The 23,798-nt window shown below is 39.4% G+C and overlaps 1 protein-coding gene across 4 annotated transcripts in view; it reads left to right on the top strand.

Moving 5' to 3' along the window:
- The window catches only part of EPB41L4B (erythrocyte membrane protein band 4.1 like 4B), a 169,153-nt gene that overhangs the window by 112,848 nt on the left and 32,507 nt on the right, over positions 1 to 23,798 (top strand). For all 4 annotated transcript variants that reach the window (XM_015282344.4, XM_046935227.1, XM_046935212.1 and 1 more), the window contains exons 18-20: positions 282 to 407; positions 10,087 to 10,154; positions 22,346 to 22,450. In XM_015282344.4, coding sequence (XP_015137830.2) covers positions 282 to 407; positions 10,087 to 10,154; positions 22,346 to 22,450 — 299 coding nt within the window. The remainder of the gene's footprint in view (positions 1 to 281; positions 408 to 10,086; positions 10,155 to 22,345; positions 22,451 to 23,798) is intronic.

Genomic DNA, 23,798 nt, shown 5'->3' with positions numbered 1-23,798 from the left:
GCCTGGCTGGGCTATTTCCATCTTTCTTAGCACTGTGAGATAGTTTTTTTCCTCTATTAGTCAGGCTTTCCCGATGGCTTTTTCTGTTGTGATAATAGTATCAAGTCATTTAATGTTTTGAAATATGTTATTGTAAGACATATTTATTCGGTTATTAACTCGTAAGTTTTATCCTGCATTGGTGAATTGAGTTGTTGTACCTGGAAGTCTTACCTCTGACCATCTTGTTGATACATCTTTCTAATACAAGTCACCGTGCTTGTCTTTTCTATTAAATACAGGTTGAAGAGAAAAAGGTACCTGAAAAGACTCTTCATCCCCCTGTGTCACCTTCCTCTGTCCCTGATCATATGAAATGCAACATCCTTAAAGCTCAAGTAGAGGCTGCTTTCAGAGTAGGCACCCAGGTAAGCTGTGCTTGAATGTATTTTGGAATTATTTCCTAATTTAGGTATAGCTTACAGAAATTTTCCAAAACCATGCCACTCCTGAGGAAGCACCTTATTTTATCAGGCATATCCATGCTGACCTAGCTTTCTCTAGCTGCTCTGCAGTTTCTTCAGGTACGTCACTGTGATTGATATGATGGAAATGGGAAATTTGTCCTTACTGACGCAAATAATACAGCCAAGAGTGTCTCAAGAAATCTCCGTGTTTTGATTCTGTCACGCCAGCTGTTGCTTACTTTGCAGCTGAGAAGCATTAACCTCTGGAGCTTTCTGAGGCTGCCCAACACTCATGGAAACCATGGCTAAAGGTGTTGTAAAATAACATCATGCAACCAAACGTAGCCTTTTTTAGGGGATTAACTTCAGGTGTCTAATGTGGAATGTTAGCTAGTCTATGGTTTTCTTGTTAGCGTGCCTTGTACTAAGTTTCATGCTGCTCTTTGCACTGCTTGGTCAGTGTTGACATCAGATACACCCCGTTTCAAAGACACCACAAGTTTTGCAGCAATGCCATGCAAATGAAAGTTACTGTTAGATGGCAGGACTGTAACAAGGTAGTTTCCCAGTGAGAGTTAAATCTAAGTGAAACCTAAAATATACGATTCTTTGCAAGTGTAATAGTGGACAAAAGGTAATGCTATTTGTGACAAAGCTATAAATGGAATGCTTTAGGAACAAAAGTAGAGGCAGAATGATTTTTATAACTTATCCCAAGCTCCTGTGTTATCCCTGTGCATACTATTCTCTTTGAATACAAATTATGTTGGTGTTTCCATCACTTAGTCTCTTTGCACAATAACACAGCAGGTCAGCTTGCCCTGGAAAGATTTTGTTAACAATCATCTTTGTGTGTTTGTTGTTCCCTGGCAGATCTTTCATCTAAGAACTAGATTACCTCTGGTCTAGCTAGACCTAAGGAATTATCAATTTTTTTTATTATTATTCTGACTGCCCTAGATTTCACAAACAGAAACAATAAATCTGACAGCATGCAGGGGAAGGAGGTTGTTGTTGTTTTTTTTTTTTTCTTTTATTTGTTTTGCTTCAAGCCATTCTCACCTCTTTCGGAAATCTGTGCTGTATCCACTGTGTTATATGCAGCCTTTTTCTTGTCTGATTTCCCTTGGTTTTGCCCTCTGTTTTTTCCTGTGTGTTTCTTTTCTACAGGATGTCATGGTGTATTTCTCACGTTTGTATTTTCCCCAGAATATACTTAATGATCATGTTTGACTGGATGGCTAAAGACTGGAAGCAGTGTGTGCTGCTGCATTCAGAGTACAGCATTACTAAGGCAAGACAGGAAATGTGCTAAACATATGCATCTCCCAGTTCACCTGCCCTGACTTAATTTTTCACCCTGAGGTTTTCTGAGGGAGAACATCCTGGGTTGCTTTTTCATCATGCCATAACTCTGCTCTTTAGCTGCTGCTGTCTGGCAAATAAGGTTAAAAACAACCTGAGCATCTCTTTTTTTCCTTCATACCCATGTTGTTCTGCACAAGGCTTTAGCAGTCAGGTTGGATTAAATACATGTCATAGGCTTGGCCCCTTATGATTTCAGGTTGAAGGATTGGAAGAAAGACTGCTGCAGGATAACACATGTTGTGGAAATATAATAGCATGCAGTTCAGTCTGAAATTCCTGTAGCTTTCAGTGCTAAAGGAGTATGGCTTAAGAGGGGTAGCCAGCAAGCTGGGATGTCACCTGTACTTGGAAATCCTCCTTCAGATCTCTTCTTAGCCACAGAAATGTCTCTGATACTGAGATGAGTTCTTCCTGCACGTATGAATTATTACCCTTCTCAAATACATTCCAAGAACAAGTAGGTAGAGATGAGGCAGTGGTCAGCCACTGCAGTAAGAAGCTGTAGCTAGACAAGTGCTGGAAAGGATAGACAGAAGGTGAAGGAGGCAGTAGGAAATGCATTGTCTGTCACCTAGAAAATGGGAGGGTGGAGGAAGCTACCTGGAGTCCCAGTAAACCACCTTACCAACTTGACATAAAAACACCCAGTAATCTCCTGTACTCCCTGCTGCATGAAAATCTGGCTGAATACAAGTAGGTGAACCATTTCCCAGTGGCAATTCAGTCACCTGGAGGGAAAAGGGAGCCAGGATGGCACTGCCCAGAGACATTTAGAGCATCCTTTTCAGAGGGCAGATAAGAAATAGTTTCTTCATGGCAGAAAAGCAATGAATTCCATGTATTCCTTCAGGGCTGTGATAGTGCCCCTCTTTGACCATATCTGACATCTCCTGCTGCCCAGTATATCTGGAGGACTAACCCTGCTGTCCTCTGCCCAGCACTGTCTTCTGACTCCTGTAAATCCTTGTGAAGCCTTCTGGCCTTATTCTTTTAAAAGCATACCCTCCAATTTCTCATCTCTTGTCTTCTGTACTGACATATTTCAATTTACAAGGCAGCCTGGGCAAGAAGTACATCTATGTTCTGTAAAGAAAAGTCTGTTTCAGTTGCTGTAAGGAAACACAGGCTGATTTTCCTCATGTACTCCATAGATCTTTCTTTATTATATGGTGTCACAAGAAGCTGAGGATTTCCTGCCCTCGACCTTGTAAAAGGAAGGAGAAAGAACCAGACCATGTCTTATGCTCATGCTATTTGAAATAAAACGTTCTCTTAAAAGCTGGATAGAGTATCTACTAATCTATTTTTTAAATGCCTATGGCCTAAACCATCCTTCGTGAAATTTCACAGGACATTATCATTATATAGATAGGTGTAAAAGTGTGAAAAAGCATTGGTGCACTGTGGGATCAGATCCAAAATTAGCAAACTGTTGCTTGAAATATTTGTACCATCTCTCTCTTCTAAGCAGTGAGGATGTTTTCAATACCATATGCTACTAACATCAGGATGTGACAAGCTTATAAAGGCATCTCCTGCATGTAGTAGATGAAGCTCTTTGTCATTAATGCTGGCAATTGAGAAAATGTTTGTGAGTGAAAAATGAAATCTAGGGCGGGAAATTTTATATAATTTTCTTTCTTGTTGGCAACTGGACACCAACTCGAGAGAGTCTTAGAAATGAATGATTGCAATACTTACGGTTTCAAATATAAAAACAGGGAAAATAATGTGGTACATTTGAAAATACGTCCTGCAAGACGGTCTCTGCGCTGCTTCATTTTTGAATCATGCTGAAGAGCTGCTTATTGCTTTCCAAGGGGCAATATACCATTTCCCGTGACTGTGGTCCTGACTTAGAGACTGAACATTTCTAAGTTTACGGTGCCATTTGCTGAGCCCTGCGTGTGGTTTAGAGTTATAGAGCAGCAGGAGACTAACAAGAGTGACTTTGTTTGTGTGGTGAAGATGGAAATATTTATGTGCCATTCTGTGAGTTGGAGAATCAAAGTACAGCGTGCATGAGGATACTTGAAACCAAATCCAGGAGCACACTGGCGCAGACACCACGGGTGAGAAATGTGAGGAATTCACATGTTATTGTGGGAATCTGCAGTTTGCCCTACCGTGGGTATCTGTTGGTCTAGAAGAAAACCACAGTATTTCACAACACACCCTTCAAACTATGCCACAGGGATCTGCCACCTTCCAGCCGACAGACTGTGTATCACAGTTCCCACATAATTAAGCTCCAGGGGAGCACTAAACACTGCAAAGCGACTGACATTTTTCTTTTCTTTCTTTTTTATTCTTCATTTATTCTAGACTCTTCATTTGAGAGAGAGGTATAAGGCAGCAATGAGGAGCTGCCAGAATACAAAAGACCAGCTCTGCCTGGCATTTAGAATCCCTCTGCAGCTTGCATGAGTTAGTGCTGATATGCTGTGATTGACTGGACAACTTGTTAGTATCACAAAGAGTCCATTTTGCAAAGCAGTCCATGGCCCATCTGATGGGAACAAGATACTAGGACGTTTTGGTTGCTGTTTATATCCACTTGAGTGTGGACAAATCCTAATTATCCTTGGCATTAAGTGCAGGCTCCTGAGCAAATGTACAACTGTTAGGGCTCCTTCTTTTGGCATAGAACTTGTGTTTTGTTCTAGAAGTCTTCTGCAAGTGGTGTTTGTATTCCCAACCTGTTGCAACTGTGCATTGCTTGTTAAGACAAAAGCAATGGGAAAAGGCATTCCTCTCCCCTCCGGTTCTTTCCCTGAGGTTTTCTCCTCCTCTTCCCAGGCACAGCCGTGCCAGACAATTCTCTATTCTCCACTTCTGCTTTATCAGCCCCAGCAGAAACTCTTGGTCAGGATTTTCTTGGACAGGTCTGAGTTCTTCAGCAATTGATTCTCCTGCTTTTTCTCCTGCTGCATCCAGGAGAGGACTGAGCTGTGCTGCAGAAAATGTCTCAGGTCATGTATGGGAACCAGTATCATCCTGCAGCCTGTATTCTCTACATAGATGCAAGCCATCACTACAAATGTAAATGAGACTGAGACATATGCATTATTTATAGTAGAAAGGGTGTGTTAATTGAAGTGGCTCAGAGATCTACTCTTTCTTGGCTACATTTTTGGTGATTCTTTACCTTTTTCGTGGTGCTGTGCCCTTTATGGAAATATTCAAGTGTAAGGACTTGTTGACCTGAATGTCCAGGTGTATTTGCCATTGCTCCTCGAAATAATTCTTTCTCTTTATATAAACTAAGTCTTTGGAGCTTTATCCACAGAAGGATAAAGCTCGAAACCCTGGATTCAAACCCTAATCAGGTCATGAATGAAAATAGATTAGGTGAGGGGAAGACACTGGAGGATTTAAATCTTATGCAGTCTGTCTTATAACAGGACTTAAAGAAATCCTTCTGGATTCCCTGAGGAGCTCTCAGCTTTCACTTGATGTTGACTTAAGTACCTTGAAACCACCAGTTTTTTCCAACTTTTTAACCTCTTTCCATCACAAAGGAAATCCTGTTTGCTTTCTTCTCCTCCCTCCCTTTACCCATCCTTACTGACAGCAAAAAGCAACCCCACAATTTGACTGTCTTTGCGCAGAGATCAGGGCTGGAATTACACATGTACAGCAGGTTGTGGCTGAGATGTTCAGGCTGTGGGGGAAGCCTGCACAGCTCCCATTGCACACAATGCCTTGCTGCAGCCCTTGCTGTTAGTCACCCACTTGGATGGGTGAACTCTCCAGAAGTTTTCAGGCTAAGGAAAGAGAAGCGACTGGACTCTCGGATCCAACAACAGTGGGTGCAGCGTCACGTTGCTTGTAATTGTTCATAACAGTGGAATTCAAAATTGGCTCTTCTGCCTTCCATCTCTGAATGGAAATGGGTTTGCTCAACTTTAAAAGCGAGACTACAGAAAACAAAGGGTGTCAGGTATAAAAATGTAAGATTCTGGATGTGTGTAGGCCAGGATAATCAATATGTGATATACTGCAACTCATCAGAAGCGTGTCAGCAATGACACCTCAAAGATAGGGAAGGAGCTGAGGAAAAGATGTGGTAACTTTGCTGAGGTGCAGGAGAGGAGGGAGGATTTAGATAAACAGAATGTGGGAAGAAGAGAAATCTATAAGTTATTCACTGAGATACTGGTGGCAAGTATGGCAGTGGTGTCACAAGACTGTGACAACACGTTGTCAATGTGTCAGTTATGTCTCCTCGCTGTAAGTGCCAGTATGTGATGAGATGAATGGTGCTAATTGCAGTGAGGTGTTGGGGGCCAACCGTGGCCCAGGAGACGTGTGGTGCTCGGCCCTGCTCAGGGGGAAGGAACGGCAATGCATTCCTGTGAGACCCAATCATCATGTTTTTCTGCCTGAAATGAGAAGTTTGACATATTAAATCACCAAGTTAGGTTCACCTTGGCAGGATGTTTTTCCTGGTGATGTGTTGCTTATCCTGTATTATCTAATAAGATCAGCCAAAATACTTGGTTGACAAATAACTATAACATTGATGAAGAGCTGAAAAACCTGTTATGAATCAGGCCTCCTAGGCATCCTTATGCAGCCAGAAAGGTCAATCAGCGTCAAGTATTTCCAGACCACTGCACTGAGAGACATTGCTTCTTCATCTTTGAAGATCTCCAAATATATGAGAGCTGTGTTGTTACATCCTGTATCTGAGAACTTTGTGAAATTGCTATGTGTATCGTAAGAGCTTTTCAGACCCTTTTTTTACTTAAACAAGAACCTGACTCTGACTCTTGGCTGCAGTGATCAGATTCATTACAAAGCCTTTTTGCTGATTCAAGTGATTCCTGTTGTGGATGGGATGGGATGGGATGAGAGAGCCACAACAATTCACCTTGTGTTGGAGGAGAGATACCCAAGATGCTTTTGCTGTTACTCAAATGATTTTCTCCTCTTTTCATACTAAATTTTCTTAGCAGTTACCTATGAAAAGAGCCTGTACAATGGCATTTCTCTTCGTGTATGTCTCTTATCTCTAGAATGAGAAAATTATGCTTTACTTTTGTTTCTAGCACTATTGAGAAAGTTAATGGCATATGAAAGTGGAACATTAAGATTTTTTATTTCTGTATTTTTGCTGTGGGCCCAGTGCAGATAAGAAAGGAGAATAAGAAAATGATATTGTAGGAATTGATTGGTATGGGCCAACCTTTAATTTTGTTTGCTTTGTAGTCTGGTAGCTAGAAGAGCCAACTTGTTTCTCTCTGGATAATTATCAAGTGAATCTGATTCTATACAAATGATTATTATGAGTGTATGTATGTGGTGTGTGCAACCATAACGTTCATTTTATATTATCTTTACAATAAGGTTGAGGATGTCCTTGCACAGTTATTGAGTGTTCTTTGCCTAATTAGATGGAAAAACAAAAGAAGCTGTCAGCTGATGACTTACCCACTTCCTTCTGAAAACAAACCAAGAAGAAAAGCCCAGCAAGCAAGTAAAGCAAAAGAAACATAGGTACTGATGGCTGAGGACCTTTGCAGAAATGTTCACAGGTGTAACATTCTCCTGTGTCCATTAATCCATAGACAAGGAGGAGAGGTGTAGAGCTGGGGAGAATTATCCCATCCTTGATGATGTGCACTTGCCAGTGCACACCTGCATCACCTGGGGCTCAGCAGGCTCCTCCATTTCTTCGTGTGCTCCCTTTCTTCCCCCAGTTTAGAGTGGGATTACTTGCTCACTAATCTACAGTATTTATTTGTAGGAACCCCAGTCTTTTCTGTTCTCTGAGGCATGAGTAATAATGGAGAAAATTAATACAAAGGGTGTTTCTCAGAGTGCTGGTCATGCTGCTTAGGAGTATACTACTTCTTCAGAAGTAGGCTTAACCTACTTTTGCAGAGAAGTCAAAAGAAGATGGTAATGTAGCCACAGAGCACATAAGAAACCAGGGGCCAGTTGTTAGGGAATAATACAATGAAGCCCTCTCAACTGGCTAATGAGATCTTATGGTGTTTAAGTAGGCGGAATTTTAATCATTTCAATCTTGGTCGCAGCCCCTGCCTTGCATCCTCCACCCCCATGTTCTCTTTTTATTGTTGCGTTCAAGTGCATCTCAAAATGCAGCTCAATTAATTTGGTGAAAATTGGAATAAAGTAAAAATTATAGTTTTAAAAGGTAGCCAATTTGACACATAATAAACAGCTAGCTTGTCAGGCTTAACAATAAAATGTTGCTAAGACATCGGTGTGAAAAAAGACGCTGTGTATTAAGTTTCTGATGGGTGGATTCATGTTTACAGCTTTCAGAAACCCAACAGCTTTATAAAAAGCATTATAATTTCTGCAGAACAAAGAAAAATTACTTCAATGCTCTTCTGTGTCAACAAAGAGTGATTTTCAATGCTTTCTTTCAATTCCTAACAAAATAAAAATAAAAAAAAAATACATGTTCTTTCCTTTCAAGAAAGCACTAGATTGTGGCTAAATACCAGGCTAGACAGAGCTACTAGGAGATCAGCAGGAAAAAAACAGGGTTTCTAGAACTGAGCTGAATTTATTATGATTACAAATTTCTCAAAATTAAAAAATAACACTGCTGGTTCTGAAGTTATTCATGGCATGATGCTAATTCACTGAAAACTTCAGCTGTAAAACATTTGGTGGCTGTGTTACAGTGGTGGCGAAGGTGTGATCGTGTCCCCCCCTTTATTTGGAGCATTTGCAGGGGATTTTAGCCATGCTGAACAAGTACCTACTGCTGGTCCTGTTATCCTTTGTGTAAACATAACCATAGAGTAGCTTCCTCTGTGCAAACCAGTCCCTTGGGAAAGGGACAGACCTGCTGACGATGTCAATGTTCAGTATTAAGATACAAGGTGCAGGGTTGAGGAGAGCCTTAACACAAAATACTGCCTAGCTCATCACCTCAGTTATTTGCCTGCACTGGAGCAGGCCCAGGAATTAATTCACTTTCTACCAGGCTTCCGGGCTTAATGGACCTCATAAGTAGTTGTGTATATAAGCATGCATCGCCTATTCCCACCATGGCTGGTGCTGATAAATAGTGAACTGCAAAGTGGCCATGGGGGTTGTTCACTCTGGCACAAGGGGGAAGCTAACCTGGAAGTATCACGGCTTGGGTGATTTCCCCAAGCACTGAACATCACTACTGATGTTTTTTAGTTTACTACTAAGGTATAGAAGAAACTCAGGCCTTTATTTCCTTTTTTTGTTTTTTCTATGAGCACCCTCAAATGGAATGTATCGATCTGCATTGAATGGAATGTCTTGTCAAATTTACAATGTTTTTATATGCCTGTGAAATCCTTTGATTTGATTTGAAGGAACCTGTCTCATCCTTATTGAGCTGAATGAGACTGACACATTTAATGCAATTTGATCTCCACCAGTGCCCTCAAATTATTATGGTTCAGATGTTGAGCACTGAAGAATCACTCTGTTGTAGACCTGCATCAGCTCCATCTGTCCATTTAGCAGAATGGAAATGTCAGAGCCTGCCAAGTCCATTACTGATTTGGAGATACTCTTGTGTCTTCAGCTGGTATTTTCTATAGAGGGGTGCAGTGTTGCCCTGAAATGTGCATATACACATGGACTGTGGAGCCCTGCATCTCAGTTGAAGACTATAATCTACTAACACCTGCCTGAACTGGGTGTTTCCTGGGTAATCAAGCAATTTCCATGTAAGTCATTTTGCAGTGTTAGTATTTTCTACTCTATAGACAAATGATATGGGAGACACAGGATGCCGTAATTTAGCAGAGAGCAGTAATGGGTGAGATTTTCTGTGAACTGCATGTGCAGAGTGATTATTTGTAGGGGATCTCATTTTTTCAGTATATTTTCCTAATGACTGAATGAAAAGCTGTCGAGTTGACTTGGTTTTGATTAGACTACGTAAATATTTATTTTACTCCAAGTGAAAGAACAACTCAAATATCAGCATGTTCGCCTGAACTGATTTTAACTATTTCTGCTTTCTGGGAGAAACATAAATATTTGTATTCCTTTGCTTCCCCTACTTTATCCCTTCCCAATCTCTTCCTATCACTGTTGCTCTTTGTATTGTACATTGTAGCTCATCACAGTGAATCTCAGTGTTCGAAGATGATTAAAAAATATCTGTGCTTTTTATTCTGGGCAGAGGAGGCATTTTGGTCATTGCAGTTTTATGAGGTACTTACAAGAATATTTTAAAGTAAGCATATATAATCCTAAGTGCGTGGCTGTTGTACTAAACTTTAACTCCTTCTTTTAACAGGCTGTGAAAGAAGAGACCTCTTTTGTAAATCCCAGTAAGACCTCCAGCCTGCAGGACCCTAATGTAAGGTCTGTTGCTTCTCGTCCGTAGGGAAATCAAATAAATACATGATTTAGTGAGCCATTTTACAGACTTTATCTCAAGAAGTCCATTTGCTCATACCCAAGTTGCTGTGTAAAGATCATGAGTCCATCAAGCAATGACCCAAGGAGAACACGTCTGACAGAAAGGGCCTTATCTTGTTCATATGAATCAGATATAGCTGAAGAATCAATAAAATCTCAATTCTAAAAGTCAAGATGAGTATCAATATTTAAACAATTGATAAGAGCAAGGTTAATAAAAAATCAAGTCTAGTGACAAACTTGGAAAAGCTTATGCAACACTTGTCAGTGTTTATAGGTTTTGGATTAGAAAAGTGTTAAGCATCCAGGATGGAATATCTTTGTGTTTGTTTTTCTTTCTGACTTCTGCAGGTATTCTAGTTGAAAAAAAAAGATTGGCATACAGCCTTCAAAATGTGACTCATTTGCTTATCTTACCAGGCAGGAGTGACTACTTTGGATTGTACTTTTGTTCTGTTAGTAGGGGATATCCGTCTTTCTTCTTTGGATGGATGGGGCTTATTAATTTTATTTAACGATTATTTGAATAGCACAGTATGCTGTCTTTCGGCGGATGATTAGAGTGGCGATTACAGCTTAGGTATTTGGAAATTGCCCCCATCTAAACGTATGGTAGTACCATCACTTTGGACATCTTTAGTGTCAGGTATGGATTTCTATCATTGCAATCATCACTGTTAATCAGCTGATTATGCTGATGCACATGCTGTATATGTATGCTTATGTATCTGTGCTATATATCTCAAAGCACTAGTTATCTTTTTTTTTTTTTTTTTAAGTATAACTTTCTAGTGTTGACTCTTATGACTAAAAGAAGGCACTGTAGTGTCTTATAGGAAAGGCTGGCTAACGAATTATGTTTGAAAAGAGAAGTTATTTTGAACTCAGAGCAAAAACCAGCTATAATGGTGAAAATGTGCCAACCCTTTTTTTCAAGCGTGTACCCTTCCTAGGAGGTGATAAATTAGCAAGTCTTCCAGAAACATTTCATTCAAAAATTGCTTTCTGATCAGTTTGTACTAGCAGAGGTGCTACGTTTGTGTAGTGAAAACAGCTACAGAGAGAAGGATGGTGAGGATGGTTGGTGGTGCTGAGGCAGGAGAATGTACGAGAAAGAATGATATTGCTTTCTGTGACAGTCCCTGGATTGTCTAGGTACCCCAAATCTCTCATCTCAGGACATCCTGCAGAGCCATTCCTTCTAACCTGGCAGGCAGTGATTTTCCTCATTGTTTGTCCAAGGGTCTGCAAAGTCTGGCTGGTATGTCAAATCTCTCATTCTCCTCTACCATTGCCATTTTTAGTCCACTACAACGTTTTCTTAGGACTGATGAGAAAATGATTTGCGTATGTTATGCAGTGACTTGTTCCTTTGTTTAATAGAAATGAGTTTCACTCATTGTCTTTGCCATGAACACCCTTTGCTGAATTGCTGTCAGTTCCAGAAGAAGTTTGGGAGAACCTGGTTTGGAAGACAACTAAAGACTTTTTTTCCTTACTGACCTTTGTTGACTTTCTGCATAATATCTGTAGGAAGACCTTTCTACTTCCCAGTTTGTGATAGATTCTCTTCTTCATCATGCTGAGTTGTAAATGTGTTGTGTGCTGTGTGAGGTGATATAGTATTCAGCATAAGGAAGGTTGGCAACCTGGCTGCAAAGGTTTGCAATGCAAAAGGCTGCATTTTGCTTTTTTCTTTTGCATATATCCAAGTTTATGAACTCATAACGACCACTCTGAAGGTCTCAGTATGCAGCAGTCTGGTGTAGATGTGTCTAATATTTGTATCTAGTTTATGTCAAGCATTATTTTCTCCACAGTCAGTTGTGACAAATGAAATTGTATTGTTTTATTGCTTTGCGCCTCTGTTCTGGAGGTGCAAATATACAAGTAATCAATGCTCAGAAACAGACTCATTTTAACAGCCTGCATTCATAATCTGAAGAATAATGCAAACCAAATACATTGCCTAACCAATCCTCTTTCTCCTTCAATTGGCTCCCTGTTCTGCAAGGACATACACATGCCTGCACACAGCCAGTGTGTGTGACGTATTTGCCACCAGTGTCCTAGGTAACCTCTATTTTGAAGACTTGGATAGATAAAAATGAGACTTTGCTTTGCTAAGAATTGCATGGGAGTAGAGTCAGTTAGGGTTAGTTAATACTATTTAGACAAGTCACCTATGAGTTTTTCTATGCATTAGTTGAGAAATACACAAATATCCTTTGTAAAACAGCCCTCCTCAGGAAATATTTAATTTCTGTTCTTGCAAGTACCCTTGAGGGCATTCTTGTGTGTGTCTGTGCCTATAGACAACATCTGTGAAAATGATTGAGGAAGAATGTTGAATTCTTCATACAGATAGGGAAATAGAACATGAGGAAGAGAGGCAGTAGTGTATGTTTGATTAAAAAACGATGCTCTCTTTGCTACCACCTTGTTCTCTCATCCATTGCCAGTCTGAAGATTACACTTGTAATGATTTAACTGCTTAGATATGGCCTGCAATCCCCCTGAGCAATTATTTTAGCATCTGCCATGGCAAACTCAATTTGACTAACAATTGCTATAGCTCTTCATAGAATTAGTTCTGGTTCATCTAGCAATTACTCATATATATGGGTGGAATAACCATTTTTGCTACAAGCGGGTCTCCAGTCATCTTGTTGGGCAATGCCTCAGAATGATGTAAAATGTTGTGCTTATGCTAAGCCATTGTGTATCTGTTGGCTTATTCACCCTTGTTCTGTGTCTGTTGGCAAACTGCATATCCTTCCATACCTAAGTCATCATATATGGGCAGAAAAAAGCCCACGCCTGATGTTGAAATTGCAGTAGTTTTTCCGCATTCAGAAGGACAAGGCTTATGAAATTCGTTCTGTCAGTAGATGCACAGGCTGGAAGTAGAACATTTATCTCCCAATTTTCCTCGTAATACCTAACATGTAGACATCAGATTAAGCTTCAGGAAGATGTGGGCCCACAGGAGGGTGTACAGTCTTTTCTCCTTCCTACTTCTGGAAGCTACTTGTCTTTATGGCTCTCTCTCCTCTGGAAATTATTATTATTTTTTTCCCTAAGCTCTTCTGGTTGCTGGTTCTCATTCAGTGAGCTGGTGACTCAGTCAACCCAATACATGCTGCAGTGTCCCAGCTTATGCCCTCTTTATTCTGCAATTAAGGCTAAAATAGCGCACTATGAATTGAAACATAGTCATGAATCTCCTTTGCTGACTCTGCTGCTTTTTGCTTTGCTGATAACCCTTAGCAGGGCAGCAGATCTGGACAGTGGCAGTGCTTCAGCTGGGTCCATCCAGGCTGGACATGACAAAACCTTCAGCTGAACAAAGTCAAATGAGAGCAATGAAAGCAAGAGGAATTTCAAAAGCAAACTAAATAGGGGAGTCCCGAGTTATCTTGATAAGACTCAGAACTCCTGCTAAGGAGAGTTAGAATTGTCCTTATTACAGGTCTGTTGCAACAGACTTGGAAGCACATGGTTTCATCAACACCCAAATAATACATACAGTGAAATACAGCTCAGCTACAGCTGGAACATAAGAAATTTGGCCAAGGCAGAGCATAATGCCATATTATATTTATATAATGTAAATATATTATATATTATATATATTGCTCAGAGATATGATTTAGTGGAGGGTTGTTAGAGTTAAGGTACTATGGTTAGGCTGCAGTTGGACTTGATGATCTTTGAGGTCCTTTCCAACCTGAGTAATTCTATGATTCTATGATTCTATATAAAAGAAGAAATACCTGGAAAAACAGGTTATTTATTTATGCATTTGCATTTTTTTATTTTATATACTGCCTATATCAATTCAGGAAGAAATACAGCTAGCTTGCTGTTGTACTATGCAACCACCATAGTGGAACCTCACTATGAAACCACCTTGCATAGTGAGGAAGACTTTCTTATGGCAGGTAGCAAAAATATGTTTGTGTGAACATTGGTCTAGTATGGAATTAGCAGTGCCAGTCATTTTGCAGTATTTTTTTTTGTTTTTTGTTGGTTTTTTTTTTTTTAATGGTTCTTCTTTTGAGATGTCCTGTATAGGAGAGCTAAGTACAGTCTCATTTTACTCCTTCAAGTCTGGAGCAAATTTGTTGGCAGGTTGCAAATTAATGTCTCCAGCCCATGTTCTCTGGCTACATTTACTCTATAGAGTCGGAAAGGCTAAGAAGAAGCTGTGGTAGCTCACAGCCTCTGTAGGGATGAATTTTGTATGCTCTTAGAAATCCAGCAATTTGGGAAAGTATTTGAGAGAACAATACTCTATGGAAAGGGCTGCAGGAAAACCTGCAGCTCCCCAGGTGAAGGGAAGCAAGGATCTTGTCAGTCAGTCCCTTTTATGTACCAGCAAGAGGAATTTGTCTTCCATGAAAGCTAGAAAAGTTTTTCTGACAGAACATTTTCTTCTTTAGTGTCATGAGAGGAGGATCTGTCGTGATACTGATTGGGCCAGAAGGGATTTTGAGGAAGTATCAAAGGTATTGCCTTTCTGTTGGAAAATTCCCTGCACTCAGCCATCTAACTCGGTGTCCAGATTGAAGGAGAAGTGCTCAGAGGGAATTTCCTTATATCTAATGTAATTCAGGTCAGAGATTACTGCAGGTTCTTATGTATAGTTTTGGTAAGGCTCTTATCACCTTCCTCCAATTGGATTTTATTATTTGATTCTTTTAGCCTTGACTGATCAGGGTTCAGGCTGTCTGCCAGAAAGTTTGTATAACATATGTAAATATTGTAGAAAATATAAAAATTGTTGTCACCCACTTGATTGCTATCTCTGGTCACATCTTCCTCTTGATCAGAGCCTGTCTCATCTTGTGAGGTTTCTCACCTGTGACATTATCAATGGAATGTGAATCACATAGTCACCTCTTTGCCATTTATAAACCTCACCTACTTCATAGTATAAGGACAGGCTGCTAGACAGATAACCTCCTGAACTTTCTTTCGATAAATTTTCCACTTAATTGCCAGCCTACTTCATCTGTTAAATGCAATAACCATATGACTATCCACAGAATCTCATCAAGAGAATTCCTTTCGTGACTCCCCTCCTTGTTCAGTGTTTTGCCACACAGAAGAACAATCCATACAACTTCCCCAGTGTCTGTGTGTGAACCTCTCCCGAAAACTCTTTTAAGTATCTATTTTCTCTCTGGCCATGACCACCTGGATACACCTATAGTGTGTGTGTAGCCCCGCAAGATGCCTACTACAACAATGCATGTGCACACATTCATATACACTGAGATTGGCTATATTTAATTTAAAGGTCTGTGTATCTCTTCTTTTGTTCTCTACTTCAAATGGCTAAATATAATTCCTGGTATCACTCTGGTGCACTCATTTCAGTGTGTGGAGAATTAGGCTGAATTAGTACAGGTGTTAGGAATTGCTGATACTTTGGAACAGATCAAAATACCAACTCTCATCATGCATAGCCTGTTTGCCAAGCCGAGCTTTCGTCTTGGGACAAGCCAGTGAAAATGTTAGCAAGGATGCCTGAAGTTGAGCAAAGTTTGCTAAGCAATTGAAGTCAAATGTGTAAGACATGAATCCTGGTGACACGATTTGCTGATAATATGCTTTTATTTCATGGTTACTTGTTCAGGAAAGTTTAGACACATTACGTCTCTGCTTCTGGTGATATGGTTGAAGGTCTTCAAGAGCTGCTCAAAACAGCTCAAAACAGGACCATCACCAACACAAGATCAGGTCAGCTGTGGTTTTGTATTGCTGAATTTTGAAATCCTATAAGGCTGAAGATTATGCAGCCTCTCATGCAAATTACTGATCACACATTTAAATGCAAGTTCATGCATTTCTGAGGTAGGTGCCCAAGCTGTCAACAAAGAGCCTTCTTCATCTGAAGTCCTCTCATTTTCTGATCAACTATGACCATTGTTGTCACTGTTGTGATTTGCTACTGTGCTCCACGTGGTACATTTATGGACTGCAATGTTTGTTTTCCCTTATGGCATGCTTTTGGATTGTTACCAGCTCTGGCATGCTTTACATCCCACATGGTTCAGGATTTGTCTGTGAATTTCTTTCTGTTTAGGCCAACTGCTGCATCACTCTTTGTTGATCCTTGTTATCCAAATTATCTCATCTTTTATAGGATAGCATAGGATTGTGGGAGTAGGTATAAGCACCAGCTGGTGCTTTGTGCATTCATTTATTCCAATTTTCTTTGTAAATCTTTCCATCCAAAACCAAATTACGCTGTTACATTAAGACTAATTACATTAGAAGCTGCTCAACATGTAATATGAAATTAAATGTTATCTCACAGCTTGATGGTGCTGCACACCAGAAAAGAAGGGTGGAAAATATTAAATTAAATCAAGTTGTACAAGCTACAAATGAATGAGAAGAAGTAGTCTTAAGCGCTCTTCAGTGCAGGGTAAGCTTGCTCATGCAAATTGTCAGAATGAGATTTCTCTGCCATGGCTTATGCTTCTGATGTGCACTAGACTATGAGATTTTCTGCTTTTCAGTGTGATGTGGCTATGTCCTACACCTTTTCTTACTGAAAAGATGATAGTTCTTACATAAAACTTACATGTATCATCAAAAGCAATGTGTCACACCAGGCATTTGGGGCCTTCTTGTGCTTTTCCCTTTCTACTTTTCCCTTTCTATTCAAGACTTCAAGACCCCAAAACCAAATTTTATTTAGGAATTTCATAGACAAGCTGTGGTCCACAAAGCTCTGTTGGTCACTGTATCTAATAACAGATCTTACAAAACTGTCAAATGACTTCAGACCTGTAAGTCCAGGGTTTTGACCGTGGATAGTTTCTAAGTAGATAGTTTATAAGCATCACAGAGCTGAAGTTCTAGGTCATCCAGTGGGAGCTGTGGAAGATGATGTCCATGTTGGCATTTGGAAGCTAAGAATATACAAATCATCTGGACCGTTATGGGCAATTTCTGTCCTCAAGTCAAGGAATTCATTTCCCTGAACAAATAGATGTGTACAAAAGAACACTTAGGCCAAAATTGAAGATGATAAAAAATTATGTGTTTGGTCTTCCCTGACATGGACTTCAGTGAATCCAAGCAGGTTTTGTTTTCATAGAATCACAACGGACTTAATTCAATGAGGCAGAGTCGAAAATACTTCTTTTTAATTATAAATAAATATCTCCTTCTAAATGTAGTATGAAATGTTTTTGGAAAACTAAACATGTTATATATATATTTAGTTTTTCTTAAAAAAAGTCAGTTGTTTTAAAAAGCTGATTTTTCACTCAACTTCCATCTTAAAAAAATAAAAAAAAAAGAAAAAAGTCATTTTCCAACTGATAAATTTCAACCAGCTTTACTAAACCCGAACTAAATACCTAAATGCACATCACCTTGGCCTCACTCCAGTGGATATCTTGATAGGTCAGCTACTCTGATGTTTTACAAGACAGAACAAGGAACCTCAACCAGTGATTTCTGCATCAATTACATTCTTAATCTCAGAACTACGGAGAAAGGAGTAGTACTCAGACCTTCCAGATGAGGCAAAATTGATGAAATACCCCAGTCAAGGTACAAGAATTAAAAAAGCCCACAACTTTATTCTGAAAATGTGATGCTGCAATAGCTTTCAAATGTCCAGATAATCTTGGGGGCTAAACATTTCTTCTAGAAAAAGCTGGCCTGTCAGAGTGAAAGGACACAAATTATTGTTTCTTAGCTTTAGATGGCCATAGTTTTGGAAAAGAAACAATGGTATGAAACCTTTAGAGTGCAGACTGTTTGCTTTACATTTTAGTCTACGTCACTGATACACAAGAGAAGGCATCTATCAAATAGTTTTCCTCTTCTTTCGTTTTTCCATCTTTTTTCTCCTGAAGATTTCATAATGATGTTACCACTCAACGGAATCTGTGAAGGAAAAATCAACTAGTATTTTATTTTTCCCATAAATCAGCATGTAAATACAAGTCAACCTTCATGCAGGTGGCTGTATCCTTGTAAACCATGGAACTGTTAACCTCTGCCTCTTGTCTTAGCAATTTTGATCTCCGTGGCTTTATTGAAGGCTGCTTTTTTGAATTTCTCAGCAGCCCTGTTTTGGGGGTGTCTCTTTAGAACTTAGTTGGTTCAGCAAGGCATGCTGTGCTGGGGTTCTCGTTGCAGAGGTAGCTACTGCCGCATGCTGACATCAGTCCTGTTAGTGTCATTCTCACCAGGAGGTGATATGTTTCTATGTGAGGTGCCAAGTTGTTAGTAACTCCATCTTAGATCAGTGCCTTCGTTTTTATGCTCAGGTGGTTAGATACTTACACAAGAGAAAAGGATACTTATGAATTAATGACACCGAAACTGAACTTTATAAAGGAATTATAATATACTGGACTTTTTTTTTTTTTTTTTTTGAAGTCTATGTCATCTTGAACTCCAACATTTCAGGTTTTGTTCAGGCTTGCAGAATTTACTACACATGGGGCCATACACTACAAACGGTCATATCACACATAATGACTCTCTTTAAAGAGGGAAAATTATGGCAAGGTTTCTCTTTAAGAAGCCTACCTTTTCATTTAAGGTAATAGATTCTGGCTGTAGAATTCAAAAGATAACAATAGAAGCCATTCTTCTTTAAAGTTGCTTCTTTTTCAGGAATACCAGTGAGATAGATAAGGCTCCAAGCTGATCAAGCTCAGCACTTCTTGCCTCTGGTATCTGAAGTCAGGGTAGCAATGGTTTAGAACCGAGGAAGTGCACTTGGGGAGAGCGTACAGTGGAGATGAAAAAGGAGTTGTCAGGGATATTTTAGGCTGGTGTTGGAAGGACTACACTAGCAAGGTTTTAATGAGGGTGAGAATCAATCTCTGTAGCGGGTAGAAGCAGTCTAACATTACATCTTGTGCTTATAGTAGAATAGGTTCAGCCAGCCTCCTCTGATGGAGGCACTGCCACTGCTCTTTTTTGTTCCAAGATCACATCAGTTTATGCACCAGCTAACCTGCAGCTGCTGGAAATATGCCATTAAGTGGTACTTTGGTCTCTCCCAGAGGCGTGATAAATATCATCAGCAGGTAGTCGCTGCACCCAGCCTCAAACAAAAAACGATGTCAAAATTTTACAATAATAGAGGTTTTTACTCTTAAAATTGTATGGTTTTTGCAGGATAAGTGAGTGGGATACTTCACTGGTGTGATACAAAAGACAAGTGAAGTTCATCTGAGTCATTGCAATCACTTGAAAAGGTGTGTCCTGTGGTGCTGCATCTTGGCTTTTTCTTTAATTGTTCACTCAAACATGTATGGCATTCAAAGGAAGATAAGAAGATTTTGGATTAGAGAATAGGTCACTTGGTTCCTGATCACCTTTAATCACAGCTGAGTGAAATTTTTCATGGGAACCTTTTACAAGGGAAAATCAGACTTAAAATGTCCAAACTTTTCAGGTATTCAAATCAGTTTCCTTTCTGTTTCTTTGTAGTGATTATAAACTGCCTTAGCTACAAAATGGCATGGTGTTTTTTTTCCTTAAAAGGAATCTTAGTTAGTTATCTTAGTCCTCTTTCTTGAGGACTAAGATAACTGCTTCAAAAGTCCCACCTCCTCCCCTTTTTTAAGATTGCAAACCAAAGGAATCAAAGGAGGTATACAGACTTTGTAAAATGAACCTTTCTGAAGGAACTGAAATGATCATTTCAATTTTCCATTTCTATTAAAATATCTGATATACTTTCATCACAGATTATAATGCTGTCTTCAGAAATTTGGAGTGGCAATGAACTAGAAATAGATTTGTTACTGTGCTGTTTCCTGAGTCCCTTGATAGTATGAGTGTGTTGCTCATTATAATTTTTAAGCACATTTTTCAGCGTAGTTGATATCACTGTTTTTGCTCCTGCTTCCTCGAGTTGGTGGGAGAGGTTTAGCATTTGAAACTATCGCTATAGAAAGGTATTGGAGAATTGTAGGAACTGGTCACTCAGGGCAAGAATTTTATCTGATATGTTTCTGAACTTGTGAGCTGAAAATAATGGAATTATACACATTCACACCCCTTGAGGATTTGACCATCAGATCCAGTCATTAAAAAGGACTTCACATATTTATCCTACTTATGTCAGAACTTGAACTGAAAATCACTTTGGATAACTGTAGCTTACATTTTTTTTCAGTTGTCAAAAGCTACTTTTGGTTTAGCACAAGCTGTCTAAAGAGCAGTCTAACTGGAGCAATCATCCATTCTGAAAGCCTGACTTGAAACTGTCGTTAGGGGCTTCCATCATGATGTTGATTCACAGATTTCCAGATCAGATGTACTGACTTGGAGATTTTTAAGAAAAGGTGGTTTGGGCTCTTTTCTCTCCTTAACTGCCAGCCTAGGAAACTCAGTAAGAAGTCTGCAAATCAGGCTGGATTGTTCTTCATTAATCTTATTGTAAATCTCAGATATAAATAGTTGACCCTGAAACTGGGAGGGAATGAGCTCAAAGAGGGTAGCTTTAGGTTAGATAGAAGGAAAAAAATCTTTTACAGGGAGGGTGGTAAGGCACTGGCACAGTTTGCCTAGATATGTGGTTGATGCCCCATCCCTGGAGCCTTTCAAGGTGAGGCTGGATCAGGCCCTGGGCAGCCTGCTCTAGCTGTGTGGTGTCCCTGTTCATTGCAGGGGGGTTAGACTGGATGGTCTCCAGAGGTCCCTTCCAACTCTTAGAATTCTATGATTCTAATGAGATCTGAATTGTGTTGCAATCTGTACTGGCTTCTTGAAATTAATGGGACCAAAAAGCAGGAAAACACTTGATCAGAGGTTTTGCACAAGAAGTGGAACTAGTTGCATCTTGTTTATGATTTGCGTGTCCTTAGTACTCTTGCAGAATTCTTTCATCTTACGATCTGTATGCAATGACAAAGAAACACATAGGAAAGCTGAAAATATAAGGCTATATATAAAGGCTATGCCTTCCTAATGTGCTCAGTTGTATCCGGACAACAGGATCAGAAGTTATCAGATAATTAATACATTTTTAAGCCCACCTCAGCATCAGAGGGAACTGCAGTTTTGAAGATTGTGTGCTTATCTGATTATGACTTTATAAGACTGATTTGCAGGTGGATCAAGAAAAAAATTCAACCCAAATGCATAATTTTAGAGACAAGGTTGAGTCACTTCTGCCAGTTGTGGTATGTCCCTCAGTGCATGAGTAGTCCCACTGGCAATCAGCAGGACTACTTAGGTACTTAATATAGCATCTGACTTCAGATTAGATCGTAGAAAACAGCCCACGCGTTATTTGTTAATCAAGACTTTGAATTTGCTCCTTCAATATTTGGCATATTTATTGTGTTTATAGCATTTCCAATACACATGCAGTATACTTAATCATAATATGTTGCTTCGAATAAAAGTACTATTTAAGATAATTCATTTCTCTTCATGTCACTTTAGTTCATGACTGAAAATGTTTCTTTCCAAGGTCATGAAATTCTTGCATCCAGGTCTTAGTCAAGTCTAAGAATAAATGGTTGAGGAGCAGATCCTTTTACATGGGTATCCTCATTCCCATTTCTGTTCTTTGCTGGAGCTCTGCAGTTGTGTTTCACATTCATGAGCATTTGAAACATGTCTCAGTTTTGCATTTATTTCTAATAAGTATATTTTTTTGGATCAAATCCATTAGTTCATTTCCCTTGAACTGTTCTTTCCGAAACAGTTTTTACCCAAAATTAAACTTTATCTGTCTATTTTAAGCAGAGCAGGTTTTGCAATCCATAAAATTAATTTTGCTAAAGGCTTTTGGGGTAAAAATATTTCTGACATGACCAAATAGCTGGGCATTATTAAAATGTTGTATTTTGGAAACAGCAATGCTTTCACATGGGCTTTTACATAGGTTCTGTATTCTTAATCAGTCACTGCTTTCATAAAAGGCATGCAGTGCACAGGAGAGTATTCGCATGTCCTTTTCTGTTCATGCACACTGGCCTGTGGGCTAAAAATGGAACAAAAGGATGAACTTCAATGAGCACTTGCCAATTTGCAAGATAAACATGTGTTGATGAGTTAGAACTTTGTTAACATGCCTGAAGTAGTTTAAATAAAGACTGTGTCACAAATATTTTTCTTGTTATTTTTAGAAGTCCAGCTCCAGTGCGACCTGAAACTACGCCATCATCTGGCTCTACAGAAAAGCAGGAAATTAAAGTTTCTCGTGTGAGGAAGTTAACAAGACAGTACAGCTTGTGAGTAACGTATAACACTATCTTTATGTTTTTGCCTGCTACAGCTGTAAAAGAAGGAGATGCTAATTATTGCTCTAGCTATGCTTTCTGAAAGGCATGAGTGCAATTACATGATAATGATCTTAGGCTGCTACCATTCCTTTCATCTCTGAGAATCTTAAAGCTTTTAATACTTGGTGAATTTGCCATCTCTCTGCAGTTACTAACCTGTGATGTGCAGCCCCTTTGCTTTTTTTGGAGCTTATTGATTAGAAATTAACAATCTCTTTTCCACATGAAATGTCAAAGACCTGGTGTGAGTTGGAGAAGGCTGCTCTGTCTGCTTCATTACAATCACATTTGCAAAATGAGGGAAACAGTCCTTAGCTGCTGGGTGTTCAAGCTGTGCTCAGCCATTCCCTCCAGGAAAGGAGCTCTCTCTCTCTCTGTGATTTTGTCACATGCAGAAATTACTGAGCACACTACAGCTATGGCAGCTAAGTTATTCCTGGCAAGACTGATCTGTGCCTACAGAGATTTGGCATCCCATTTACACCCAATTCATCTAATTTTAGAGTCTAGAGATAAACGTGGAAATTAGTGTGTTGATTTGTCCTTCACATGAACCATCAAAACCATCAGATGGTTCAGGCCATCAGAAACTAGAGGATTAAACAGAGTAGGTAATGAAAAAAAAATTAGTATCAGCATAAATTCACTAATACAAGAATAAAGTTATATATGCTTTCTCTGTGGAATTGTTAGTACCTCTAGCAATTGAACATTCTAGTGCCACTAAATATATAGCACAGTCAGCAAGATTTCCTCCCATCCAAAAGGTTTCTAGTAAATATCAATATGTAATTATTTTTGGTCTCATTGTCAATAATGCTGGCTTTCGATATGGAACAAAAATAACGATCTACATCACTAAAACTGAAAAATTATTTAGGAGAAACAGAAGAATGAATCAAACTGAAGGTAGGAAGTAAAGACGCCAGATCTTTACTTGTTCAAGAAACCAAGGCTAACATAGGGGAATGCAGCCACAGCTTGGTAAGCAGACCATGACACAGGCTCTTTTACTATACATCAGCCAGTATGGTTTGAAAATGAGACCAGAGATGGGAATTGACCGCTCAGCTGGGAAGAGAACTCAGATTCCCATCCTGTCTGCTAATTCTGAAGGTAATGCATGACACATAACTTGACAGCGTTTCCTAGGAGTGGTTTCTCAAGGCCTGAAAGCCTCCTTACTCACTATGCCCAGCAGACCTCAAACACCAGTAGGCTTTTTCTTGGATGATAAACCATTCCTACTACCTCTTTTGTCTAAAAGCCAGGAGAAGGAAGTCCCCTACATACTTCA

Source organism: Gallus gallus, chromosome 2 (genome assembly GCF_016699485.2).
Source record: "Gallus gallus isolate bGalGal1 chromosome 2, bGalGal1.mat.broiler.GRCg7b, whole genome shotgun sequence".
Lineage (NCBI taxonomy): Eukaryota > Metazoa > Chordata > Aves > Galliformes > Phasianidae > Gallus > Gallus gallus.
Note: the sequence above shows the minus strand (reverse complement) of the source record. Positions and strands in the feature narration are given on the sequence as shown.